Source organism: Mycteria americana, chromosome 1, assembly GCF_035582795.1.
Source record: "Mycteria americana isolate JAX WOST 10 ecotype Jacksonville Zoo and Gardens chromosome 1, USCA_MyAme_1.0, whole genome shotgun sequence".
NCBI lineage: Eukaryota > Metazoa > Chordata > Aves > Ciconiiformes > Ciconiidae > Mycteria > Mycteria americana.
In genome coordinates, this window is record NC_134365.1 from 69,289,197 (window position 1) to 69,311,568 (window position 22,372).

Genomic DNA, 22,372 nt, shown 5'->3' on the forward strand with positions numbered 1-22,372 from the left:
GCGGTGGAGTGTTTTAGAGGTGCCTTTCCTTCCTTGAACGTAAAGTAAAAATGATCCCCTAGAACTCTTCTGTGAATGCAACCAGTAATTACATGACAAAGATCTCTATTAAGACCTGTGCATTTAAGTGGAGGCAGAACAGATGTGTAATGTGCATATTTTAGATACATAAGCATATATACATACCTATGTACATGCATACACACATATAGAAATCAGGATAGGGCTGTTAAGTGAATGGATTCCCTTTGGAATTCATGCTGGTCATGATCTTTTTTTTGACCAGAGATTATAAAGAAAATGTAACTAATCGGTGGGTTATTTGGAAATTGGAACATTAGGATCCTCTTGCATTGCGGAGCTTTGTAGTGAAGCTTAGGTCACTATGAAGCTTTCCTTAAAAATAAAAAACTGGTCTTTTTTCTGTACTTTGCAGGTATCATGTCTCTAATAGGTGCTACATGAGGCTGTATTTTAGGATTACATGGTTCCTCCTGCACAAACTAATTCTGATCAGCCGTGTATTTCCTGGTGTCAGGGGTAGCTTATTCAAAATACAGCGCACTGTGAATATGTGGTTAGGTGCTGGGGCAAAATTCAGAGCTGATGTCTCAGTACAGACTCCAGCTCTAAATTTGAGCCTTAGGGATTTGGGTATTTTCTTCAGGTTTTGATTTTACTTGTCAGTCAATAGCTGACAAGAATATAACTACGCTGATACGAGGAGGAACGGTCAGAGGATGTAAAGCGCAGGAGGTCAGGATTGTATTCCCAGTTTTGCCATTAAATTGGCCAACGACTGTTGCTGCTGTAACAGATTGAACCAAGCATAAATGAAAGGATCACTTGAAGAACCAAAATAATGTATGTATGGTCCAGGCAACTGCACTTGAATGTCGTGTACCTATCATCTATGTCTCGTCTGCCCTTGTGGGACAGGACTGTCTGGTGGTTAGAGCAAGCGACCTGGGCCCCTGGCCGCAGGCGATTCTCTGACTCTGCCGTGCATGTCACACCCTTCGTGGCTTATACGAAGCTCAGTACTCAATGGTTAAAATCATCAAAGGGAAAGTGCTCTGGGAGGGCAGGATGTAAAATCTCAAACCTCAGCGCTTGCAGTTCATTGCATTGGGTGCTATTTTAAATGTTGGGCTTTGTCATTTCTTTATTAGCAGTACCAAAGAAGATTGAGATGGCAGAAAATATCTGATGTAATCATTATTATTAAGAGCAGTGGCACAAAAACAAAGAGACCTTTCAGGTAGTAATTGCTTTCATAAGCCATTCCTGGGGATTGAACTCTGAGACCTCTACAACTCGATCTGAAAGGAGCAGCCCCTGCAGTCACAGCAGAAACATGTGTGTCCGACATGCTGTGTGGTACCTGTTACAGCAGCAGGTTTGTGAAATCTTCCTCTGTAACAGCTGTTTACTCCAAAACCCAGCAGAGATGGCCAGGCAGTGTGTGTGTGTAACTGCACAGCCAGCGTGTTCAGCCTGGGATGGAGCAGATGTTGTGGCCTTCGGCTGAGGTTGGAGAAGAGCGGCTGCAGCCTCCCCTCTGCCGAAGGTTTCCATGCAGTCAGGGCAGATGTAGCAATACTGGCCAGCTTGCGAGTAAGGGTTATTTGGCTTCTTGCTTCAGGGAAGCTTCTTCCTGTCCTCTCTGTCAGAAGCTCCAAGGAAGAAAAGGCATCAGTACCTGGGCTTGTCCCTCTCCAGTCAAGCCTTGCATGGGGCCCCAGGAGCGAGGTCCAGGGACGGGTAATTCATACATTCTTGCAACAGCGAGAGTTAGAGGTAACCTCGCAAGAAGGTAAGCTCGGCCCAGGGAGGGTACGGATATAGCTATGTGGTTCTTAAAACACAGGATTTTTGTACCCATGGATTACTGCAGCGTTATGTTTAACTATTAACTCCTCCCTCTCTGGACCGTGGCCACCAGCACATTTTCAGGTAGTAAATAGCATTCTAAAATTGGCAGTTCACTAGAATTGGACAAAGTTATGTCACCTGCCCTACAAGCATCGGCTCCAAAGTAAGTTCTTAGAGGAAAACTGAAAAATAGGGCAGTACTGTTTTGGAAACGTGCTGTGAAAATCAGAGTCACAGTTAGAGCCCGGCACAAACTGCAGGTGAGAGCTACAAAATACAGTTTTATACAGAAGGCAGGATGAAGATACAAAATACGATTTCATACTTAATGGAGGATTTGCATTAGTTCTGGCCAAAGGAAGGTTACTTTAACATCTTGTTCCTAAAAGTAACAGCGCAGAAACTGTTGGTGCTAAATTCCCCTGATTTTCTGAAAGTTATCTGCTGCAACTCCAACAGATGCACAGAGAAGTGGTGGCAAAAGGAGGTGCCTTTCAGAAACTGCTTTCATTCTTGCTTCGGTTCTTGGGTACATGTGGACTCTCTAAAACCCCATTCAAACTGCTGAATTCACCAGCGTGTGTTATCTACCTGTGCATGACAAAAATCTTGAAAATCCTCTCTGAAAATGCAGGGGTAAAATTAAGGGCAGATGTAAACAGGGTGGGAAGAAAGTATAGAGTTCACCGTGTTGGAGGTGGAAATATAAATGGGTAAAACAGGATCTGTGTTTTAAACTAGTTCTTTCAACTTGTTTCTACACCATTCAGAAAAAACACAATAATCCTTTCCTTATGGTATAATGTAAATTAATCTTCTATGTGACCAGACCTTGTCAGGTACAAGAAGAACACAACTTTCTTTAACCCAGATGGTTCCCAATTTTTAAAAAAAATATGTGTGCACAGGAAAACGTAAGCTAGAAATACTGCTTTTACTCCTTTTTTCCCCCCAGCATACATGCTGACTAAATCATGTGGAAAAGCCGCTTTCTTTCCACTATTTCACCCCTGAGATCTACTATTTTCCTAGTCTTGTCGGTGTTGTTGTTCCACACTTTTCGCCAGCAGTCCCGCTCTGTATTCTTTATGTTCCTTTTGGAACAGTGAATCCTTTCGTGGGAGGATTATTCCTTGATGCCCTGAAGCAGGAAACATAAATAAAAATCTTCAGATGTCTTGCAACCTGTGAAAATATTTATAGAATGGCAATGGTTGCCAGGACGTGGGAAACAACAGGAAACAAAATAATACTCCTTTGCATATCCGTAGCACCTCTCCTTTGGCAAAGTGAGAGGTCTATGTAATCATGTAATACCTGCAGCTTCGTAGCATTTCAGGTTGCTTTGCAGATTTTAGCACCGTTGCATCCGTGATGAAACTGGGCCCCAAAACACATCTTCTGCACGGATGGGAAGTTAGTACCTGCGCCTTAACTCTGTTTGAAATCCTGGATGTTAGGGCTCACTCTGTCTCACGCTAGGTGCCCAGAAGTACAGGCATGAAATCAGTTTTTGGAAACTTTGGGCTGAATGGCTTTCCAGCGTCACATGCTGGGTTTGTTGCAGGGCCAGGAATACAGCCCAGATCTCCTGGCTCCCTACCCACTGCCTGAACGGCAAGGCCAGTCCTCAGCTCCCTTTCAAGGGATCCTAGAGAGCACTGGCATTTTAGCAAGTCAGCTGGCAACTTCGCTGTGTTTTGTTTAGAATGGTTCACATTCTTCCATCTAATTCCCACACTGAAAATTTCCAGCTTCCTATTTTCCCCGAGCTGTCCCAGCAAGACGTATTGAATATGCAGATGTGATGGCACACACTCACACACGTGCTTTTCCTGAAGCAACCCCTCAAAGTTTGTTCTGGATGTTTGTTTTACTCCAGTTCTTCTAATCCCCAAAGTGACATTAAACAGATTTTTTTGTTTAACCTTTGTATGAAACACTCTCTCTCCCTTTATTTGTAAGGATATGCGGTTTTAGTTACATTTCGTTATATTCCCTTGTGCGTGGAGGAGACACTGTGTAAATGAAAACATATTATAATTATTACACACCACGCACAAATGTCTTTTCAGACATGTCCCATACATGCCTTCTCTAGAACATATTTTTGAACGTGCATGTCACTGTATTTTCAAACCCATTCATGTAATAAATAACTGCTTTCACTCTATGAGTGTTTAGCAATATAAGGGGCTGTCCACCCGAAATACATTGGAAATACATGTCAAAGGCAACTGAAATTGTGACCAAGAGCAGGAGGTAGGAGGCTCAGTACCCTGTTTCTTAGTGATGAATCTCTCGGTACAAAACCGGCACTGGGCTTGACCGAAGAACTGCACGCTGTCAGCACGAGTGAAGTAAAGACAATGAAAAAGCTGGCTTCTGCTTCAAGTGAGGAAGTTATTTTGCTGGAACAGCATAAATCCTTAATAGGATTTCTTGCTTTCCCTGCATTATAGAGACTCAGGCAATTCCTTCTCTCCTCCTACACCCTGCCCACTGCAGGGATGGGCGCATATATCCTCATACACCGGCTTTCTGTGGTCCACGCCTGCGAACACACATACAGGCAGAACCTTTCTATGCAACGCAGCATGCTTCCCTCACCTGCGAGACAAGCAATCCTTGCCTTCTCTACAAATACACTATTTTTTGCAGGACAAACACATTTTTCACTGCAAGAACTTTGTATTTTTCCAAAAAAAGCCAAGATTGCATTCCAGATGTGCAGCCGTTCCACCTACAGAAATTCCCTAGCCCTGTCTAGTCAACATATTCAATAACATATTGCCCAGAGAGAATAAATATGTTCAAGATAATTGGGAAAAAATCCTCTGGTACTGTAAATGTCCTTTTGAATGATAGCATAAAATAGATCATTTTAATTTTCTCTATTTGAGTGGCAATTGGAAGAACTTAACCCACTGGATTTCTTCCACTGGGTACATGTTTTCCCTTCAGCTTCAAGGGAAGAATAAACACGTTTCTTTTTTTGAAAAAAAAGCTGTCTCCTATAGACTGTTCTCTTGTGTTTGGTAAGTTCTGCCTGAGGTATTACTATGAATATGGAGTTAATAATAACTGTATTTACATGGTTTCACTGAAGGATCTTTAAATGCATTAGAGCCTGTAACATATCACAGCATCCACAGGCAAGATCACAATACCGGTCCTGAAATAAATTTACCTCCCCTTGGCTGATGAAGAAACTGAATTTCAGAGTCACAGTTAGTTATAGCCAAAACGAGATGGCTAAGCAAATCAGCAGCAGTGCTGGGAAGACAAGGTCCCGACCTGAGCCCTCGCTGTAGTCACCAGACACAGGGTCAGGTCCCCACCTTGCCTTGATCAGCAGAGCTCCAGACGAAGTCACCGCAGCGAGGACTGTTCGTGCCAAATTGTCGGCTTTGTACGTGCTCCTCGCTGGAAATGCCAGTGCAGTGCAATTTAAGTGCCACGCGTTATACGGCCAGAGAGTACCATTAGCATCGAGGTCTGATGCAGCCTCAGTGTGACTGGGAGGGCAGGCAGGCTGTCTCTGCAGGGGACCTGACCTGATGTCCACCCTGTGCCCAGGGGAAAGTTTGGCCACAGGAGAGGATTTTTGCCTCCGTTTTCCAAGCTCTGGTTGCTTCTGAGGAAAACACCCTTCCCTCTGATAAATTAGCGCATGATGGTATACATACCTGAATTTTCACCAGGAATGAGAATCACTCAGTAGTTACTTGTTTCCTTCTTCAAGTGTGATTCTGAGGCCTGGTGACAATCTCACGCCATCTGACGCTGTAGGTGTATGATCATTCGAAGATGACATCAGCCCACATTGCGTCAAAAGAAGCAGTCCTGCCCTCCCTCAGCTCTTGATTGCAAACTGGATTGAAAAACTGGTTGGCATTAGAAGTCAAAATATCCAAGTGCCTTTCTGAAGTTTGCAGGATCATAACCATCTGAATCGGGTGCCCTTATGCAGCCTAGCTGCACCTGCTGCGGGAAAGGTGATTTTTAAATCCGTATTTGAAGAGCTGCAAACTGTGAGTACTACTGACTGGACTCTCAGAACAGCTGAGGGCCAAACACTCTGGTGTCCATCATCCACGAGCTTGAACAGCACTTTCTGAGTAGATGAGGTGTTAGTTAAGCACCTACGTTTTCCACATAATTTAACCCCTTGGAGTTTTGCTTCTGGTGGTTACAACATTTTTCATGTCAAAAGCAGGAAAGGGAAAGCTCAGTTTTCTACAGGCACCTCTGAAATCTGATTCCTTGTTTTGAAGCCTAGGTGTGGGCTGAGCTCTTTAGAGGATAAAAGTCCCCACCGGTGAAGTGCAGGATGTGCTCAGAAACCCTCACGATGGGTGGAAAGCCGGTCTGGTGACAGCTTGCGCTGGCTGGTTGATGTAAAGCAAATTTTGGCTTTCATTAGCCCTGCTGGGCCAGCAGAGCTGTAGGAGGAGAAGATGGGTGCTGTTCTAGTGTCTGTACCACCAGCAAAAATGTCACATTACAGTTCATGTTGAGGAGAGAAGCAGGAAAAAAGTGTAGCTTTTTTTGGAAAGCTTTTGCATAGCTTTGGCAGTTAAAATACCTATATAATATGCTTTGAAAACTGAGTCAAATTCAAAGTCATTGAAAAGGAATAAATGTGAGTAAAGTGCACTAGCAATTTTAGTTACTTTTCCAGTTCTTTTTGTCTTTCTGCTCAGGGAGGGATTTACAAAGCAGCAAATATTAGTTGCTACACTGGAAACCTCATCTGTTCCAAAGCAGGTAATTTTACACAGAGGCATCTTTCCAGTTAATGCTTTGTTACAAATTTTTTAAGACTTAGATTTAATTTTTTTTTTTTTTTTACTACCATGTTCTTGCATTTCAGGCCTTGCCCTGGTAACACAGGAGCTTTGGCAGCAATATGGGTTTAAGTAGTTCCTGTCCAAGAAGCTGATGTTCACCCTCTGTGCAGTTGTGCCCTCAGCCTGTGGCAGTGAGCTGTGAAATCGGTCAGGGAATGGATCCACAACCAAAAAACCTCCCAGGAATATCACTTTTCTTGAAGTGCCGGTGCGGCTCCATGCGAATTTAACTCAGGCAAAGGTGGTACTGCCGTGGCTCGGCCCCCTCCAGCCACGCATTCCTGCCCCGCTCCGCCACGCTTCTGATTCCCACATGAACCAGTCCAGGCTGTTAAATAAGTAAAACCTGGTCTTTTCTTTTTGTAAGTTTAATTTTGAATCTTTTTAACTCCTTATAGCGTCTTTTTAACTGCTTATATCATCAAGGGGCTGCACCTTGAAAGAGCAGTGTCCTGCGGCACAGGGCTGGGATGAGCCCCCAGGGTGGGAGAGAGGTCTTTATTACCCTGGTAATAAAGTAATATTGGTAATATGGTAGTGCTGCCAGCAGAACCACATTGTCAGGCTCCGGCCTCAGTTTTGGCATCTTAAGCTTTAAGGGATAAGCTGGCACATGAACAAATGGGCTTGAGCTGACCATGAGTAAATTTAGACTGGAAATTAGAGAAAGAGTCACAGCTTTTTGCGTGGTGAGATGCCGGTCAGAGTAGGGACCCTAAATAAACCACAGCTTTCAAGATGCTCACTGAGTTTATATACGGGATCATATGATGTATCACTGAAAAGAGGCACAACCCCTTGTTCCTAATGTTAGACCTTATCTACTTAAAAAGAAGAAAAATGCAGCGATTTAACTGAACAGTCTAGTTAAATCAGTACAGATCTTAATTTTGAAGGCTTTGCTTTTGGTTTAAAGGGTAACTAACTACACAACACTGATATAACTCTTTCAGATTAGGTTTGCATGAATGCACGTTTTGCTGAAAATCTGTATCTGGAAACTTTATTTAAGCAGGTAATAATGTTATAATATCATTTTACAAACAAGATCTTAAATAGGATACTTTATTTTCTGCAGTTAGAATTGCACATATGTGATTGATGCTAGAATAAAGGTGAGATAAAAAATTATCTCTGTACCAAAAAATTATTTTGGTACAAATGTATATGCAGTCTATTCCCAAGATGGTTTGAACAGGTTTAGCTCAAATCTGTTGCATCCAGAATTAACAGGAAATTCCTACACTTAAGTGGGACAGTATATAAGATAAGTTCTGAAATTGGTTAAATCATTGTAATCTTGTGATGTAGCTAGGGCTTTATTTATAGTGTTTTAGCCTTTTCCAGATATATTTTTAATACTAAAACATAATAAGCATGCTTGGAAATTTTTTTTCTTTGGTTTGGAAACTGTTTGTGATAACTATGTAGATGACACACACAGTTAATACACTGGGGCATTATTCCCAAAATGTTTTGTTTATTACTTGTGCTTTGAATGCACTGTATTTGAGCAGGAACAACACTGAATTCATGGCAGAAGTATTCGGTGGTCGAAAGAATGGAAAAAGCAAGCAGATTTTAATTTTGATCCTGATCCAGCAAAAATGAGTAGGCGTATGCTTACTTTCAAGCACCTGGTTTAATGCTTTGCTGAATGGAAGTAAATCTGCACCACAGATTTACTGTTTTGAACCTGTTACTCAGCCCTTCCTGCACCTCTCTTTCCCTTTCTGTAAGGTAAGGGAAAAATCGTGGCTGTTAGAGTTGTGGGGTCTAATGTATGGTGTGTATGTGCTTCCTTTGCAATTCTAGAGCGGAGGAAGAGCTGATCATTAATATTATTTTCATTAGACTGGACTTTATAAGAACATCTTTGAAGACTCTAACAGGAAGGAGAGAAGTTAAATTCCATTTGAATTTATTCTATGGCTTACTATTTCCTTCGGAAATGTCTATATCAAGCTTTGCTGGCAATGATTTAACTGACGGGGCTATTGATCCGAGTCAGTCTGACACCGGTCCCTGTGACCTACACCGAGGTGTTGAATGTCCAAGACAGAGTAGTAACGGTGCATCTCTGTGTTTCCCTTGGTCATTCACTCCTGGAGAGCTAAGATCCACTGCAGCAGCAGCTTAACTGTATTTTAAATATTTCACTGTCTTTGCCAGTTAAGGTAATTATTACAGAGTATGGAACAAACTAAAAGGAATATATATATATATATACTCAGAGCAAAAATGAGATCCAGGCCTGTGAGATGCAGAGACATAAATCTCGGTTTGGGATGACTCCAGTGGGACATGGGGAGCTAGACACCCCTTTTTGGGAGGATGAAGGATGCTCTGTGCTTTGCAAGATCAGAGTAAGGAAGAAAACACGTAAAGTCATCCAGCTGTTTCCATCTCCTGGCTTGTTCTGAAATCTCTGCAGAGAAGTTGCTTTGACTTGGATTGCCTTTCGGTGCCTCCTTGCTCACACTGTCAGAGAACTTTGTCCTGTTACCCTTCCTAATCTTCAAGAAGGGCTGACGTACATGCTCGTAACCACCATAATCCAAGTCCAGAGTTCTCACGCAAATTCTGCGGCCAGCATCAGCTCTCGAGCAGGACAAGGGCTGTCCTCGTATCGCTGCTTGAGGGGTCCGTGCTGCAGTCAGCTACGGCAGGTAACAAACCAGCTCCCAGGGTTGGCCCCTGGAAGACAAATAAAGGAGGGATATGCTTTCTTCTTTTCACTTTCTTCATGTCTTATTACCCTCTAGGATAGTTAATCCTCCATGTAAACTTAACGCTCGGGGAAGGTGTGGGCTAGATGGCCTTAAGGCCATCATTCCTAGGCTTTCATTCCTAGAAACCTACGATGCTGGGGAGCAGCAGCGTGGGCTTTCTAACCCTGCCTGGGCTTGTGTTTCAACCTGACCTCCCGTGGTTCCTTTGAGGGGGTCTGAGGAACAATTTCTGAAGAAGAAATTGTTCCCCAGACCCCCTCAAAGGAGCCACGGAATGTGGCTAACAATTTCTTCTGAAGAAAGAAGAAATCTGCTGTAACAGTACAACTGCGATTGAATCACCTTGAGAGGGAGGAGGATCACGTCCAGGTTTATCCTTGGAGTTTGCTCCTTTTTTTTGTAGCGGGTGCGATGGTCTTGCTCCAGGTGAGCTCGTTGCCTGTCACGTGAAATATTGTGGCATAAATGACAATGTTCATAAGGATTGAACATATATTCTATATCTTTCGCTAATGAGAAGCTGTTTTATTCATAGAATCACTATCCTTTTTACCTATTCTGGTTTTAAATGGTGAAAATATTTAGTATCTGGCCTCTTCTGTTGTCTAATACTTCTGCTTTACTTGCAACCTTCCTCCATTCTTGCTCTCCTTGGTGAGGCACTTCAGGGACAGCTGTCACTGGGTCTGCTGAGACTGGCAGGTATATCTTGGCATTTGCTGCACTACATGCGCTGGTGACAGTGAGACTGGATGTCATTGGCCAGGGGAGTCATGGAAAAATGAAAGAGCAAGGTAGTGGTGAAAGGAAATCTGGATCTGTCAGCAGGGGTGACAGGTGATGAGATGCAGAAAAAGGTAGCGCATGAGCACATCAGGAGATAAAACTGAGTGCATAAAACTGAGTACCAAAAGAAACAAGCAGGACATAGGCAGGAACAATCTGCCCTTCCAGCGGAGACAGACAGCGCGTAACATTTCCACGAGGCAAGGCAATGTCAAGGCAAAAGAGGCGGACACGAAGGGCTGATGTGCTGGGATACTTTGAGAAGGTTTTATTACACCTTCTGTAACACCCCAGCTGGATCTGGACTTACAGAGGTCACTCCAGTTGCTGTTTAAGTAATAATCACAATACAAATAAAATAACACATTTAGATCCGGGAAGGTTGACACCAGTACAGCAGCATGGTGGTACGGTGCTGAGAGAGGGACAGGTCGGCAGCAGGGGAGCAGCACAGCACCAAATGAATGGGGGGTGGTGGGTTAAAAGATGATTTAAGTTTCTGCGTGAGGGCTGCAGTTTAGCTTCAAGGGACTTTTTTTTTTTTTTTTTTTTTTTAATCTACACTTGCTCTAAAACTGGTTCAGCTGAATGGGCAGGTATGCGACTTTAATGAGATTCCTAAAGTCTTAGTAAGAACTGTGGTTAAAACCAAGCCTGGCTGCCAGAAGCGGATGTACAGCAGGATGTTGCAGTACATCTCTTGGTGCTGACAACCAGCAGGTCCATGGCACAGAACCGGAGGGTAGGGATTCCCTTTTGAGCAGCACATGTAAACCCTCCTTCCTGGGTAATGCATCTCTACGGGCTCCTTAAGTAGAGGAGACTCTACTGCAGTGAATATTTTTCCCATCTTGAGTAAGCGTCTTATGTCAGAGAGAGCAATGAACATTTCTGGATGCACCGGACATTGCGAGGCATTAAAAACAAGCATTGAACCACAGTCAAGTTGCAAGAATAAACAGGAACTTGAAAGAGGCTCTTGATCAAGAATGTTTCCACTTCTCCCCAGTCCAGGAGAAACTGGACAAGATGCAGAAAAGAGGATCACTGAAGTTATGTGGAAAGAGACTCACACTTTCTTTCAGCACTTCTTATAGCACTTGATAAAGATCTGTGTCACACTTGGGGACATCCCAAATTTTTGGAGAACAATAAGGGTAGGACAAGGAGTTTGCATGAGTAACTCCTTTTCTAATTTATCAGGGCTGTCTTCCAGTCAGGGTTCAACTTTTTTCACAGTCTGCCAAATCTTTGCAAATGATCTCATGGACATGACCTCCCCTTCTTTCTCGGAGTCTTGCAGCTTCCCTCCAGCAAACACGGCAGGGACGGTATTGGGAAAGCGGTGACAGCTCTCCAGCTGCTCCGCCGTGACTTTGGAAACTCGATGTGAAAATTTGTGCTTCATGCACAGTTGTCACCTCTGAAAATCGAACAAAGGCAAACACAGGTACTAATTTTAGGCAGCCAGGCAACACAGTAGACAGTTGCCTGGGGCAGCAGACTGTTGAATGCAGCAGAATGCCAAGGCTTTATGAAGACGCAGGCTTGCTGCTGCTGCTTTTCCCTCTAAGAAGGGAGCGGCTAGACCTAAGAAGGGAGCATTAGACCTTTAATCTGAAGATTGAGATTCGCGTCCCATTTTCAGGCGACAGCTCCCTACTTGGCCCAGGTGATCCTCAGTGGTCTGGGTGAAGACATCAGCACTCGGGGCGCAGCATGGGTTCACTACTGCCGCTTGAGTGAGCCAGGCCCACTCGAAGGGGTGGGATGGGGCCTTTGCCAGCAGAAGCAAGAACAACCCTTAATTTCGGAGTTGTTTCTACTGCCCCTTCCTGTAGCAGGAGTGGTGTGAGTTGGTGTGAGTGGGCTGCTGCAGGGGAGGGATGGTTTGGGATGAAAGTGGGAGTCACTTGGGTGGCGGGGAGTGGGCAGGGGTGATGGCCAGGAGGGGTGGTCTGCCTAGGCTGAGGTTTGGATCTCCTGGATTTGAGACAGGAGTTAGGCAGGGAACGGAAGAGTGGGTGAGACCAGCTTTCTCCAGGGCCTCCTTATACCTGTTAGTGTAGTGACCCCTTCATGTCACTCGTATGGAGCCATTCCGAAGTCCTGCTCATTCCTAGCCTCCTTCCCCTGAGCCACCCAAATCCTGATGACTCTCCCAGCATCCCAGTCAGTCATTCGGGATTACTGCTGGCAGCTCCTTACCCCCCTCTCTTACCTGATGCCTCGCTGGCTCCATTCATCCCAGCCCTCCAGCAGCCTTGCTTCACCCCACCTCTCATCCTCACAAAATTTCACCAACTTCTCCCACCCAGCCCTGCTTTGGCAAACAACCTTGCCAAAGCTGTTTGGGCTTAAAAAAATAACCCAAGCTTTTTATTTACAAAATCGAATGCTTGCTTTCAAGATTTTGGTAGCAAGTAGAAACAGGCGCAAGGAAGAGGGATAGACAGTATTCTTTGGACCACTGGCCAAGTGCTTTGCAGCTTTCGGTCTGGAGGTTGCGGGCTGAGGCTAAATCCCTCCAACAACGCCTCACCTGCTATTACCACTTTATCTGAAGTCATAAACACAGCCAGTGAAGAAATTATTTCCAGCACCTTTAAAAGGACTCACTTCCATAATTCACGTCTTAACTCAATGGCAGTCACTCTTGCCAGCAGCAGAATTTGGGTAGAATTCAGAGTTTCAGACCTTTCCCACTGAAGCATCTCCTTTGACAGGTTGGCTGGATAAGCGATCTTATCCCGTACGGCAATTTTTGTGTCTCGTGTTTCAAAATAAGATCATTGCCTTGCTGGTGCTTTTTGGAGGTCGAGTTGCTACTAGCAGTATTCACAACACTTTGCTGTTGTTAATCGTCGGCTGCCTTCAAATATTAATACTTAAAATGAGATATTTAATTAATGCCCTGTGTTTCTGGACCAAGTTTCGCATGAGCATCTCCCAGACTTTACCAGCTGGAAAGCTTTTTGGTTGCACCACGCCACAGTGCCGGAGGTGGACCACCGGTCCAGTGCTGCGTGGTGGTACATCCTTGTTGCCCCGTGGAGTGGCTGTGGCTGCGCACATGCGCTCGGAGAAGCTCACACGAACGCGGACATTGACATCACCCGTATTTGTGGAAGTGCCTCATCGGCTGGTGCCGTCTCACATTCCTGGCTGGGAGAGGCTCCAGGGCGGCTCGCCACGGTTTACTCCTTTCTCAGAATCCGTGAGGAGACTTGGTGAGGGCGAAGCTTGGAGATACACCTCTCCCATCGTGTCATCTATTTACATGGCGCGTGCCTTGTGTGCGTGTGTGAGACAGCGTGGGCTTTTTTTTTTCCACTGTCCTAGTTCTTCTTTCTGGCTGTGGTGAGATGGAAAGGTGGGACGCTCTCATCTCTGCCAGCAAGAAGGTTTTCTGTATCTGAGGCTGGCTTGGAAATTCTTTAGGTGACATCACACCATGTCTGTGCAGACTCATTGTTTGTCATGGAAAAGCCATTCATCCATACACAACTTCCTTCCTCCCCAGACTCCCGGAGATAAACTTTCCATTCTGTCTATTCCCTATAGAAACAGACCCAAAACATGTATGCGTGGCTACACACACATACACCTCGCCATCCCTCCGTCACGCTCAGGGCTGTGGGAGGAGGAAAAGGGAGGATATAGAAGATGTGAATAAAGTCACCCTGTTTTCTTCAGACGTGGATCCTGCTGTGCCCGAGCAGTAAAACTCCCCTCCCGCCGAGGTTCTGGGTCACACAAGGCTTTTTTGTCCTGAGGCTAATTCTGGCACTCGCAGCCCCACATCTGCCTGCCAGGTGAGATGGGCCACCAGCTGCAGGTACAGCACATCTGGATGGGGGAGGAAGCGAAGCGTGCTGCAAACAAACACAGCAAGTCCACCGTGGAGGGCGCGAGGAATTCGATAAAAAATATACTTCAGCGGTCCGAGCTGCCGAGTCTGGTGATTCATGTCTCGGGCGCTGCTCATGAGGCGAAGTGAAAGGCCGGGCACTTGCAGGTCTTGGACCACGTACGCCGCGGCCGCAACCTGGGACTTGCTGGAGGGGACCCGCACGTTCAGCCTGCGTTCGGGGAGCCGCCGTCGCAGGGTCAGGGTCGGGGGGACGCCAGGCCCGGCGAGGAGTCTGTGTGGGAGAGGAGGGGGGAGCATTTGTCGGTGGCAGAGAGGTGGGGACCGTGTGGCGCAGGGTAGGACAGGACGGTGGGAGGCCACGTAGAGACGGAGGCAGCAGCAGCGGCATCGATGGTGTGATAAGGTGGCTGTTTCCCTGCGGCTTGAGGGAGGCAGGGTGCGAGGAGCATTTGTTACACGTACCCCACCCGGGTCTGGGATGCCTGCGTTTGCTTTCTGCCGGTGTCTGGGGGGGAAAGGGCTGAGGAGCTGCCAGATTGCCCCCGCCTTTGAGGTTCCCGGTGGGTCGAGCGGGGAAGGAGAGGGATGTTTGGACAAGAGGAGCCTTTGAAGCCTTTCTCCCGTCCACCTCGCCTGCCCATAAAGCCATTAGGCTCTGGTGCCAGCCCTATCTGCGCTCGTCGCGGCAGCCCAGCCGAGCCTCGCAGGCCCCCCGCCCGGGGCGCGGGGCTGGGCCATGGCGTGGGGCCCTTCTGGAGGCCGTTTTGGGGAGGGGGCAGCTCATTTCCGCGCCGGCCCTGCATTACAAAGGCAGCGGGGCCAGCGCGGCGCTTTGATGTGCCCCGCCGGCTCCCCGCACACCTGCGGCCGCGGGGCTCCCCGCCACGCCGCGGCCCGTCACGCCACGGCCCGCGGGGGCACGGGCGGACCAGGGGCCGGGAAGGGGGGGGCGCCTCAAAGGCGGCCAAGCCGGGGGCGGCCCGGAGGCCCCTCCCGACGCCCCTAAGGGCGAGGCCAGCCCCGCACGGCCCCTCACTCCCCCCGGGCGGGACGGGGAGGCTCCGGCGGCGGCGGCGGCGGAGCCCCGGCAGCGCGGCCCCTGCCCCGGGGCCGAGGGCGGGCGGGCGGGAGGCAGGGCTGCCGCCGGAGCCCCCGGGAGGCGGCGGCCGGGGGAGGGTCCTGCGGGGGGCGGCGGGGGCGGGGTGGGAGGGGGCGGCAGCCGCAGCCGCAGCCGGGCTGTGCTCGCCGCGCCCCCGCCGCACGCAGGCCCCGCTCCAGGGCTTCTCCTCGGCGCTTCTCCGCAGGGCGCCCCGTCCCGGCGGCCGGCTCTGCGGGGGCTGCCCCAGCGCCGCCGCCGCCCGCAGCCCACCATGACCGGGCCGAGGCTGGCCCTCGCCGCCGCGCTCCTCTGCAGCTGCACCTCGCCGGTGGCCGACGCCAACTCCTGGTGGTGAGTGCGGGCGCGGGGGAGCCAGCGGCGCCTTTGTCCGCCGCCGCGGGCCGGGGAGCGGGCACCGGGGAGCGGGCACCGTCCGGGGGCGGGCGGCGGAGCGGGAGCGGGAGCGGGAGCGGGGCGGCTGCCCTGCGCTCCCCGCGGGAACTTTCCTCCCTCCCGGGCTTCTTTGGCAGCAGCTCGCTTCTTTCCACGTTGCCCCCTCCCACTGTCCCTGCCCGGTTTCTGGGGACGCGGGATGCAGCCCCTCTTCTCCAGGCATTTCTGGGCTCCTTTTGTAGGGGCTCGCTCGAATCCCGTCCGGGCTTTAGGACGTGGGGAAGGCGTAAGGAGGGGATGGGTAGGGTTTCCTACCCGCTGCCGAAAGCCCTGGGGGAGCCCCCTTCCCCTAAAGAGCGGAAAATAGCCTGGCTTGAAGGCAGGCATCGCTGGCTGGCGGTCTGTAAAAAAGTAGCTCGCTTTCTTCTTTCGCAGAGAAAGTGCTGAGCTTTCTCTCTGCCCCCTCCCCATCCCGGGTGTCCTCAGTGTTTAAACTCAGGTTACAAACGAGCTGTGTTTCTCCCGCTAGAGCCCTGGAAAAGCCTCGCATCTGGCAGAGCCGGGGAGGGAGGCAGCTGACATGAGAAATGCGCCCGGGCTTTGGGAGCGGAGCGGAGCGGGGCTGGGCTGGGCTGGCGGGGAGAGGTGCCGGGCGTTTCTCGGAGGGGGCCTCTCCCTCCAGACTCCCTTGGATGTTTTTCTCATCGTAGGTCTTTGGCCATGAACCCCATCCAGAGACCTGAGATGTACATCATCGGCGCTCAGCCGGTGTGCAGCCAGCTGCCGGGGCTCTCCCCGGGGCAGCGCAAGCTCTGCCAGCTCTACCAGGAGCACATGGTGTTCATCGGGGAAGGGGCCCGCAGTGCCATCAAGGAGTGCCAGTACCAGTTTCGGCAGCGGCGGTGGAACTGCAGCACGGTGGACAACACCTCTGTCTTTGGGCGGGTCATGAAAATAGGTAGGAGCACCCAGTACGGGGCAGGGGCTGGGCGCAGGCCGGCTGTCCCTTTGCAGCTTTCTCTTGGTCTTCAAATACACGTGCAGGAGTGATGAGCCCCATTAGCACCGCTCCTAAAGCTGCCTTTAACGAGCTTTTCCATTCCCTGGTGTGCCGGTGCTGCCCGAGCGCTGCCTGTGCGCTGCCTGTGCGCTGCCTGCGCCTGAGCAGATGGCAGCAGGGCACCTGAGCCACAGCAGGAGCTAGCTGGGGCAGCAGGGGGGACGGGGACACACACACTTTCTTTGGGGGGCATGGGAAGGTCAGGAAGAGGGGGACTGCTTTTGTTCTGTGTGCTTGTTTAAAGGTAGGGAGGGAAGAAGCTGGAGCCAGGAACAATGGACCCATGTTATCATTCCCAGCATCTGGAGTGCTCTCGGACAGGGAATGCAGCCGTGAGATGTGGGAAATATGGACTCCCCTGGCATGGGATCTCCCCCCCCCCCCCCCCCCCCCCCCCCCCCCCCCCGCCCCGTTCTGCCACTTTCTGTGTAAACCTAAGAGATTTTTATAATTCCTGCCCTGCTGGCCGTAAGAGGCACATTGACAGGCCATTGCTGCACTTGAATTGAGGTGTGACCCAGCTACATTGTCCCAGCTCCTTTTGAAATGCAATCATCTGATGGCAAGAAACTGAGAAATCCGGGCTTGGTTTGATGTGTCCGACAGCCAGGACAATAAAGAAAAGGTGTTAAAACAGCCGCTTACACACATACACACACGCACACACACACACACACGCACTCTCACCAACCCCAGGTTTTGTTTCCCACCCACAAAGCCGATCATTTACACTGAAGAATCCAGAACCAGCACTATTTCTCGGTTGTAAGGTCAGGGAAAACACTTAGCGCAGGACACCAAGAGATGCATCTTTAATACCTCTGGGGCGTCAAGGTGATAGGGCACCAGGGTAGCCAAGTCCCATGATCCTTTCCATTTGATCCTGAAATTCTCATGTGTCATCCTGGAGAATTTTAGGGACTTTTTTGCATGTGTTACTCAACTTTTCAGAATCCCTAATTCAGCCCACCAGAGCCATTCTAATTCCTCCCTTTCTGCCTAGCTTATACTCCAACAAATCCCTGCTGCTCTGGGGTACTCCCCTGGGAAATACCGTTTCCTGAAGCATACTTTCAGCTCCTGACACACATCCAAGGCATCTGCGCATCCTTGATCTCTTGCTTTCTGATAGCAAGGGTGGTGGCCAGATGAGGCTGCATGCAATCCCAGATTGTTAAAACTTCTGCTTCAGGGTATGAAAACTGAAATTTCAGCCACCAAAGGGAAAGAACAGAAAATACACCTCCATCTCTCCCTTCTGGTGTCCCTCCCTCACATGTAACTTATGCCAAAGAACGGGGTAAATTTCAGATCCCCGAAGAGATCCTAGTGACTCCACAAGGACACAAGAAAATAGGAATTTCCCCTTCTGGAGCAAACCTCCTCCTCTTCTTCAGTACCTTCCTGCAGCCCCAAGTTGGTCTAGTGGGTGAGTCCACAGCTGGAGAAAAGAAGTGAGGGTAAACTAGGAGAAAGCAAAGATCAGAGGTGAAAGGATGAAAAGCAGTCAGGAAGGATCAGAGGGTGTATGGCAACAAGAGGATAGTGGGAGAGGGAAGGTTCCTCTTCTCTAAAATGAATTTGATCCTGTTTAGATTGGGAGTAGATTTGGGTTTTGATGAGGAAAGAGGTGGTGTGGGTATGTGATGGGTATGTCCAGTAGTCCTGCTGCTGTTGTTTGGTTTGTGCATGCATGCATTTGCTAGGACTACTGTTGTATCTCTGGTAGGAATCTGCTGATGGTAGTGTCTGTGAGGTGACTGCCTGCAGTTGCCTGCTGTTTAAAAAACTATCCTAACAAAGAGTTTTGAATCCGGCTCCTTTAGATACTCTGGTCAGTTAGAGCATCTTTAGATGTTTATACTCCAGCACAAGACAGCACAGAAGGGAAGTAAGAAAAATGTCACCAAAGGTGGCCTGGGGTGTTACAGGGTCTGTGCTGATTCATCGCTGGTGCCTATGTCGGTGATAAGCTGCTGTGGAGGGGGATGCTGCCTCTTCTCTTTTCTCTTAGTTCCACCTTCTGCTTTTACTTTTTCTTACTTTGTAATGAGGCATTGCTCATCATTTCAGCAAATCTGTTTTCCACGCTGGGGAAGGCAACAAAGCCTTTCAATCTCTCAGGTCGTGTCAACTATGAAGTCGTTCTTCCCTGGGTTCAAACTGTGTGCCTGTCTCCTGTTTTCAACCTCTGAGCCCCAATTCTGGACCACAGCCCTTTTTCTGTACTCTGTGCCAATGGCACAAGAAAGGTCTGGAGACCAGAATATCTGCAAGAGTGCAGAGGCATGCCAGAGTGTTGTGGAGAGGGGGGGAAAGAGATAAGAAGGACCCAGAAGGTGTACAGTGTGCCAACAACCCTCGGCTGCCCACCCACCGATGCAGGCATGGCATATATTATATCATTTCTTGAGCTGCTCTGAGAACCTGCCCTGGCCAAGTCCAAAGCCTGGGAGATCCCGGGGAGAGTGTTCACTCAGAAACCTGGAAGATTCGTTTCCTTTCCCCCTCGCAGAACGTGGCTCAGCTCAGAAATGGGAGACCCGGTCGGTCTGTGTTTAATCATTACACCTTCATTTTGTGCATTTCATAGAGGTGAGGCAGACCAATGATACAAAGCTTTTGTAGAAACATCCATAGCACTGAAGTAGGCTGCTTTTTAGCATTGGGTTTTCCTAGTGTTTGCGTTGTCATGAGAATTGCTCTTACCTTTTAAATATGGTTTATTCAATAATGATATCTGGCAATGTACAGAAATTATCCTGAAGTTGCTTCTTGTTCTGTCAATACAGATTTTAGGCTGCACATGTGTGTGTGTATATATATCTCCGTACATTATACACAGACACATTCCTTACTTCTACATTTATGAGGACAGAGCACCCAAAAAGGTCGTGTTAGAATTTCCTCAGGAGAGGAGAGACTGTATCTCCTTCAGCGCAATCCTAAACGCAAGGCTGGGGTTTCCAGGATAGTCCAGTCATTTCTGGAGCCAAAGATCTTATCTCTTCTGCCTTTTCAAATGCAAAAAGGGGAAAAAAAAAAGGAGTCATAAAAGAAGAGAACAAAGAGAAATATTTTTCCTCGGTTTTCTTCGAGATTGGCAAACTTTAGGGAAATGCTTTTAAAAAAAGTAAGTTGAAACGAAAACCTTTTCATCAAAAAAGTTAGAGCAACACATTTTTATCATCTTTGCGTCAGTGTCCCCACCGGGGTCCGTTCTTCTCCCGTCTCCTTCCCATGCAGCTCCAGAAAAGCAAGCCGTGGGGACCGACACCTTGCCTGGCCGCAGCCCACGCTGGCATCCTGGCCGGTGCCCCCCGAAAGCCGCCGCGGTCCCGGGCTCCCCGTCCCGGTGGCGGGTGGCCGGCGGGCACAGGAGGGCAGCAGAGCTCCGCGGAGCTCCGCGCCGGCGGGCACAGCCTCCCGGGGACCCCGGCCCCCGGCCTGGCCAGGGCACGGCAGCCCGGGGTGACTGCGGCCCACCGCTCGGAGAGCTCGGCAGAGGTGCGCGAAGGGGGGTTACTGCCTCACCGTCTCTGTAACCTCTGTTCACGTTTGCACAAATTTGGGGAATAACACCCCGGTCTGTTTAGATGACGGCACAGTGGCGTGGAACTGGAGTGAAGTTGGAGACGATGAGCGAAAACCCAAATACTTTTCCAAGGCTGGAAGGCCTGGTAGGAGAGCAGAGAAAACTAGGAGGTATAAGCCTGCAACTGCCAGCTATAAATTTGCTTTGTATTAGCGCAGGGTTTCACGCACACATCCGATCCCGCCTCCCAAACCAAGCCGTGGTCTTCCCAACCTACATCTAGCGAGCACCGTGGCTTGTTCTGCTTTGTGGGCAGCAAGGGGAAAAAAAAAACCCCACCGTGACTTGCTTCAGCCTCTCCCACCACCATCCTCAGCAGCCTAAACTCCTCATGCAGCTCCAAGCGCTGCACGCCGAGTTGTCGTGCTGCTACATTTGAAACTTGGAGGTGGTTAAAACATGGACAGTAAAAGTGCAAAATCGGGTCCGTGCTTTCAGTACAGGGATCTCAATCAGGCTGTAAGGATGCTAAGCACCTGGAGCCATGCAGGCTCTGTTGCACAAGCTGTAACACTGGGAGGCCCTTTCCTTGTATGTTTTTTAATCTCTGTAGATGCAGGGAGTGCTCTACTTGACAGGACGATTGGTGTGTCTGCAGGGCTCTCGCCATGCAGGCACAGACTTGTAGGGGCAAAACTGCGCATTGGACCGTTACCTTAAAATACCCATAACATGCAAAACAAACTAGATGAGTAAAAGCTTGATTTTGGTTGCTGAAAAATTACTGTAAGTCCCTTATGGGCCAGTCTCAGCTGAACTACCTTAACTAGGAGTCGCTCCTCTTTACCTCTTGGATCAGGGAAGTTTGGGGGGCACAGTCCTCTCCTTATGACCTGCTAGTAAGGCCCTCCCTTCTATGTTATGTGTCCCATGGTATTTTATCAGCCTTGTGCTGTACTCCAGAGCAGAGGCCCTTAGTGTACAACTCTCATTTAGGGAGGGGGGGGAAAAAAAATCACAGGTTGTTCTGCAAGGTGGATGCCATTCGCAGCCTTGCCTTTGTCTTGGGTCATTACCACTAAGCTGGTGATAAGCTGCTATTAATTACAGATTGTCAGCACATGCAAATTAGAACAAGAGCATACCAAAAGCATCGGCTCAGGCCCGCTGGGGGAGCTGGCACTGAGAGCCTCGTGGGCTGGTGACAAACCATTCTTGGAGGATCTGCCCTCTGAAGTCATTCAAATTTGCTTGAGAGCATTAGAGGGTCACCTCTTGCTGGAGTTTGGTGTAAGTAGCTCTTCACAATCAGATTGCTTATTCCAATGAAGCTTTGGCAGTTGTTCTCTTTATCACCTGAAAGTTTGATGATGCACACAATGACTCTGAAGGTGTCGGTTTAGCTATTTATTACACCGTGTGGTGAGAGTGCAGGTGTGGATTGCCTCCTTCTCCTCCGCATCCCCCTCTACTCCCCCCTTTAGACCCACAGCACTCGCTGGTGCAGCATGCTTGGCCTCATGCAGTCTTCTGGCTGCCTTGGTGCCCTGGTCAAATTGGGGCTGAATCACTGCCAGGAATACATAGCTGGAGACCTGAACCAGCTGCTTGGCTCAGACTCTAAGCTGTATAGAGCATACACTCCAAGCAGGGCAGTCTCTAGTAAACCTGCTAATGGAAAGTCTTTTCATTTATTATTGTCTACATGGGAAAGTTTTACTTGTTCCAGCACTGCACTTCTGTGGGCGTTGGGAGAGCCTCTGCCTTGATGCTTTAGTGTAAAAATGGGTTTCCTTCAGTTTGCCTCAAAACAATTCTCAGCTGACTTTATGTAAACCAAAGTAAGGTTGACGAACTGAGGAGCCCGTAAAGAGTGCTTGTCCCAATTAAATGAAGACCGTTCCAGAGTGATATCTGGCTTAACCAGAATGCTCCTTTTGCACAGACCCAACCTCATTAGTTGTTCTCAATGATTAGTGGCAAATTCAGTGGCTAAGGCAGCAGCTGTATTTTCAGCAAGTGAATAATCCTCTTGCTGCTTGAGAGTTTCCTCTGGGTTAAAATGAGAGGACACTGAAGGGCTGATCTGAGAGGAAGGAGGCTGAGCACTCCCTGCCTATGGTATTGCTGTTTCTTTTGGGCAAGGCCTGGAGTTTCCAGGGCTC

The 22,372-nt window shown here is 48.7% G+C and overlaps 1 protein-coding gene across 4 annotated transcripts in view; it reads left to right on the forward strand.

Moving 5' to 3' along the window:
- Positions 1-22,372, forward strand: part of WNT5B (Wnt family member 5B) — a 74,606-nt gene that overhangs the window by 41,849 nt on the left and 10,385 nt on the right. For 2 of the 4 annotated variants that reach the window (XM_075504426.1, XM_075504405.1), the window contains exons 2-3: positions 15,425-15,570; positions 16,323-16,570. In XM_075504426.1, the coding sequence (XP_075360541.1) occupies positions 15,425-15,570; positions 16,323-16,570 (394 nt within the window). Of the gene's footprint in view, positions 1-13,889; positions 14,085-15,424; positions 15,571-16,322; positions 16,571-22,372 lie in introns of those variants that run through there. The other 2 variants (XM_075504416.1, XM_075504435.1) reach the window with 2 other exon arrangements.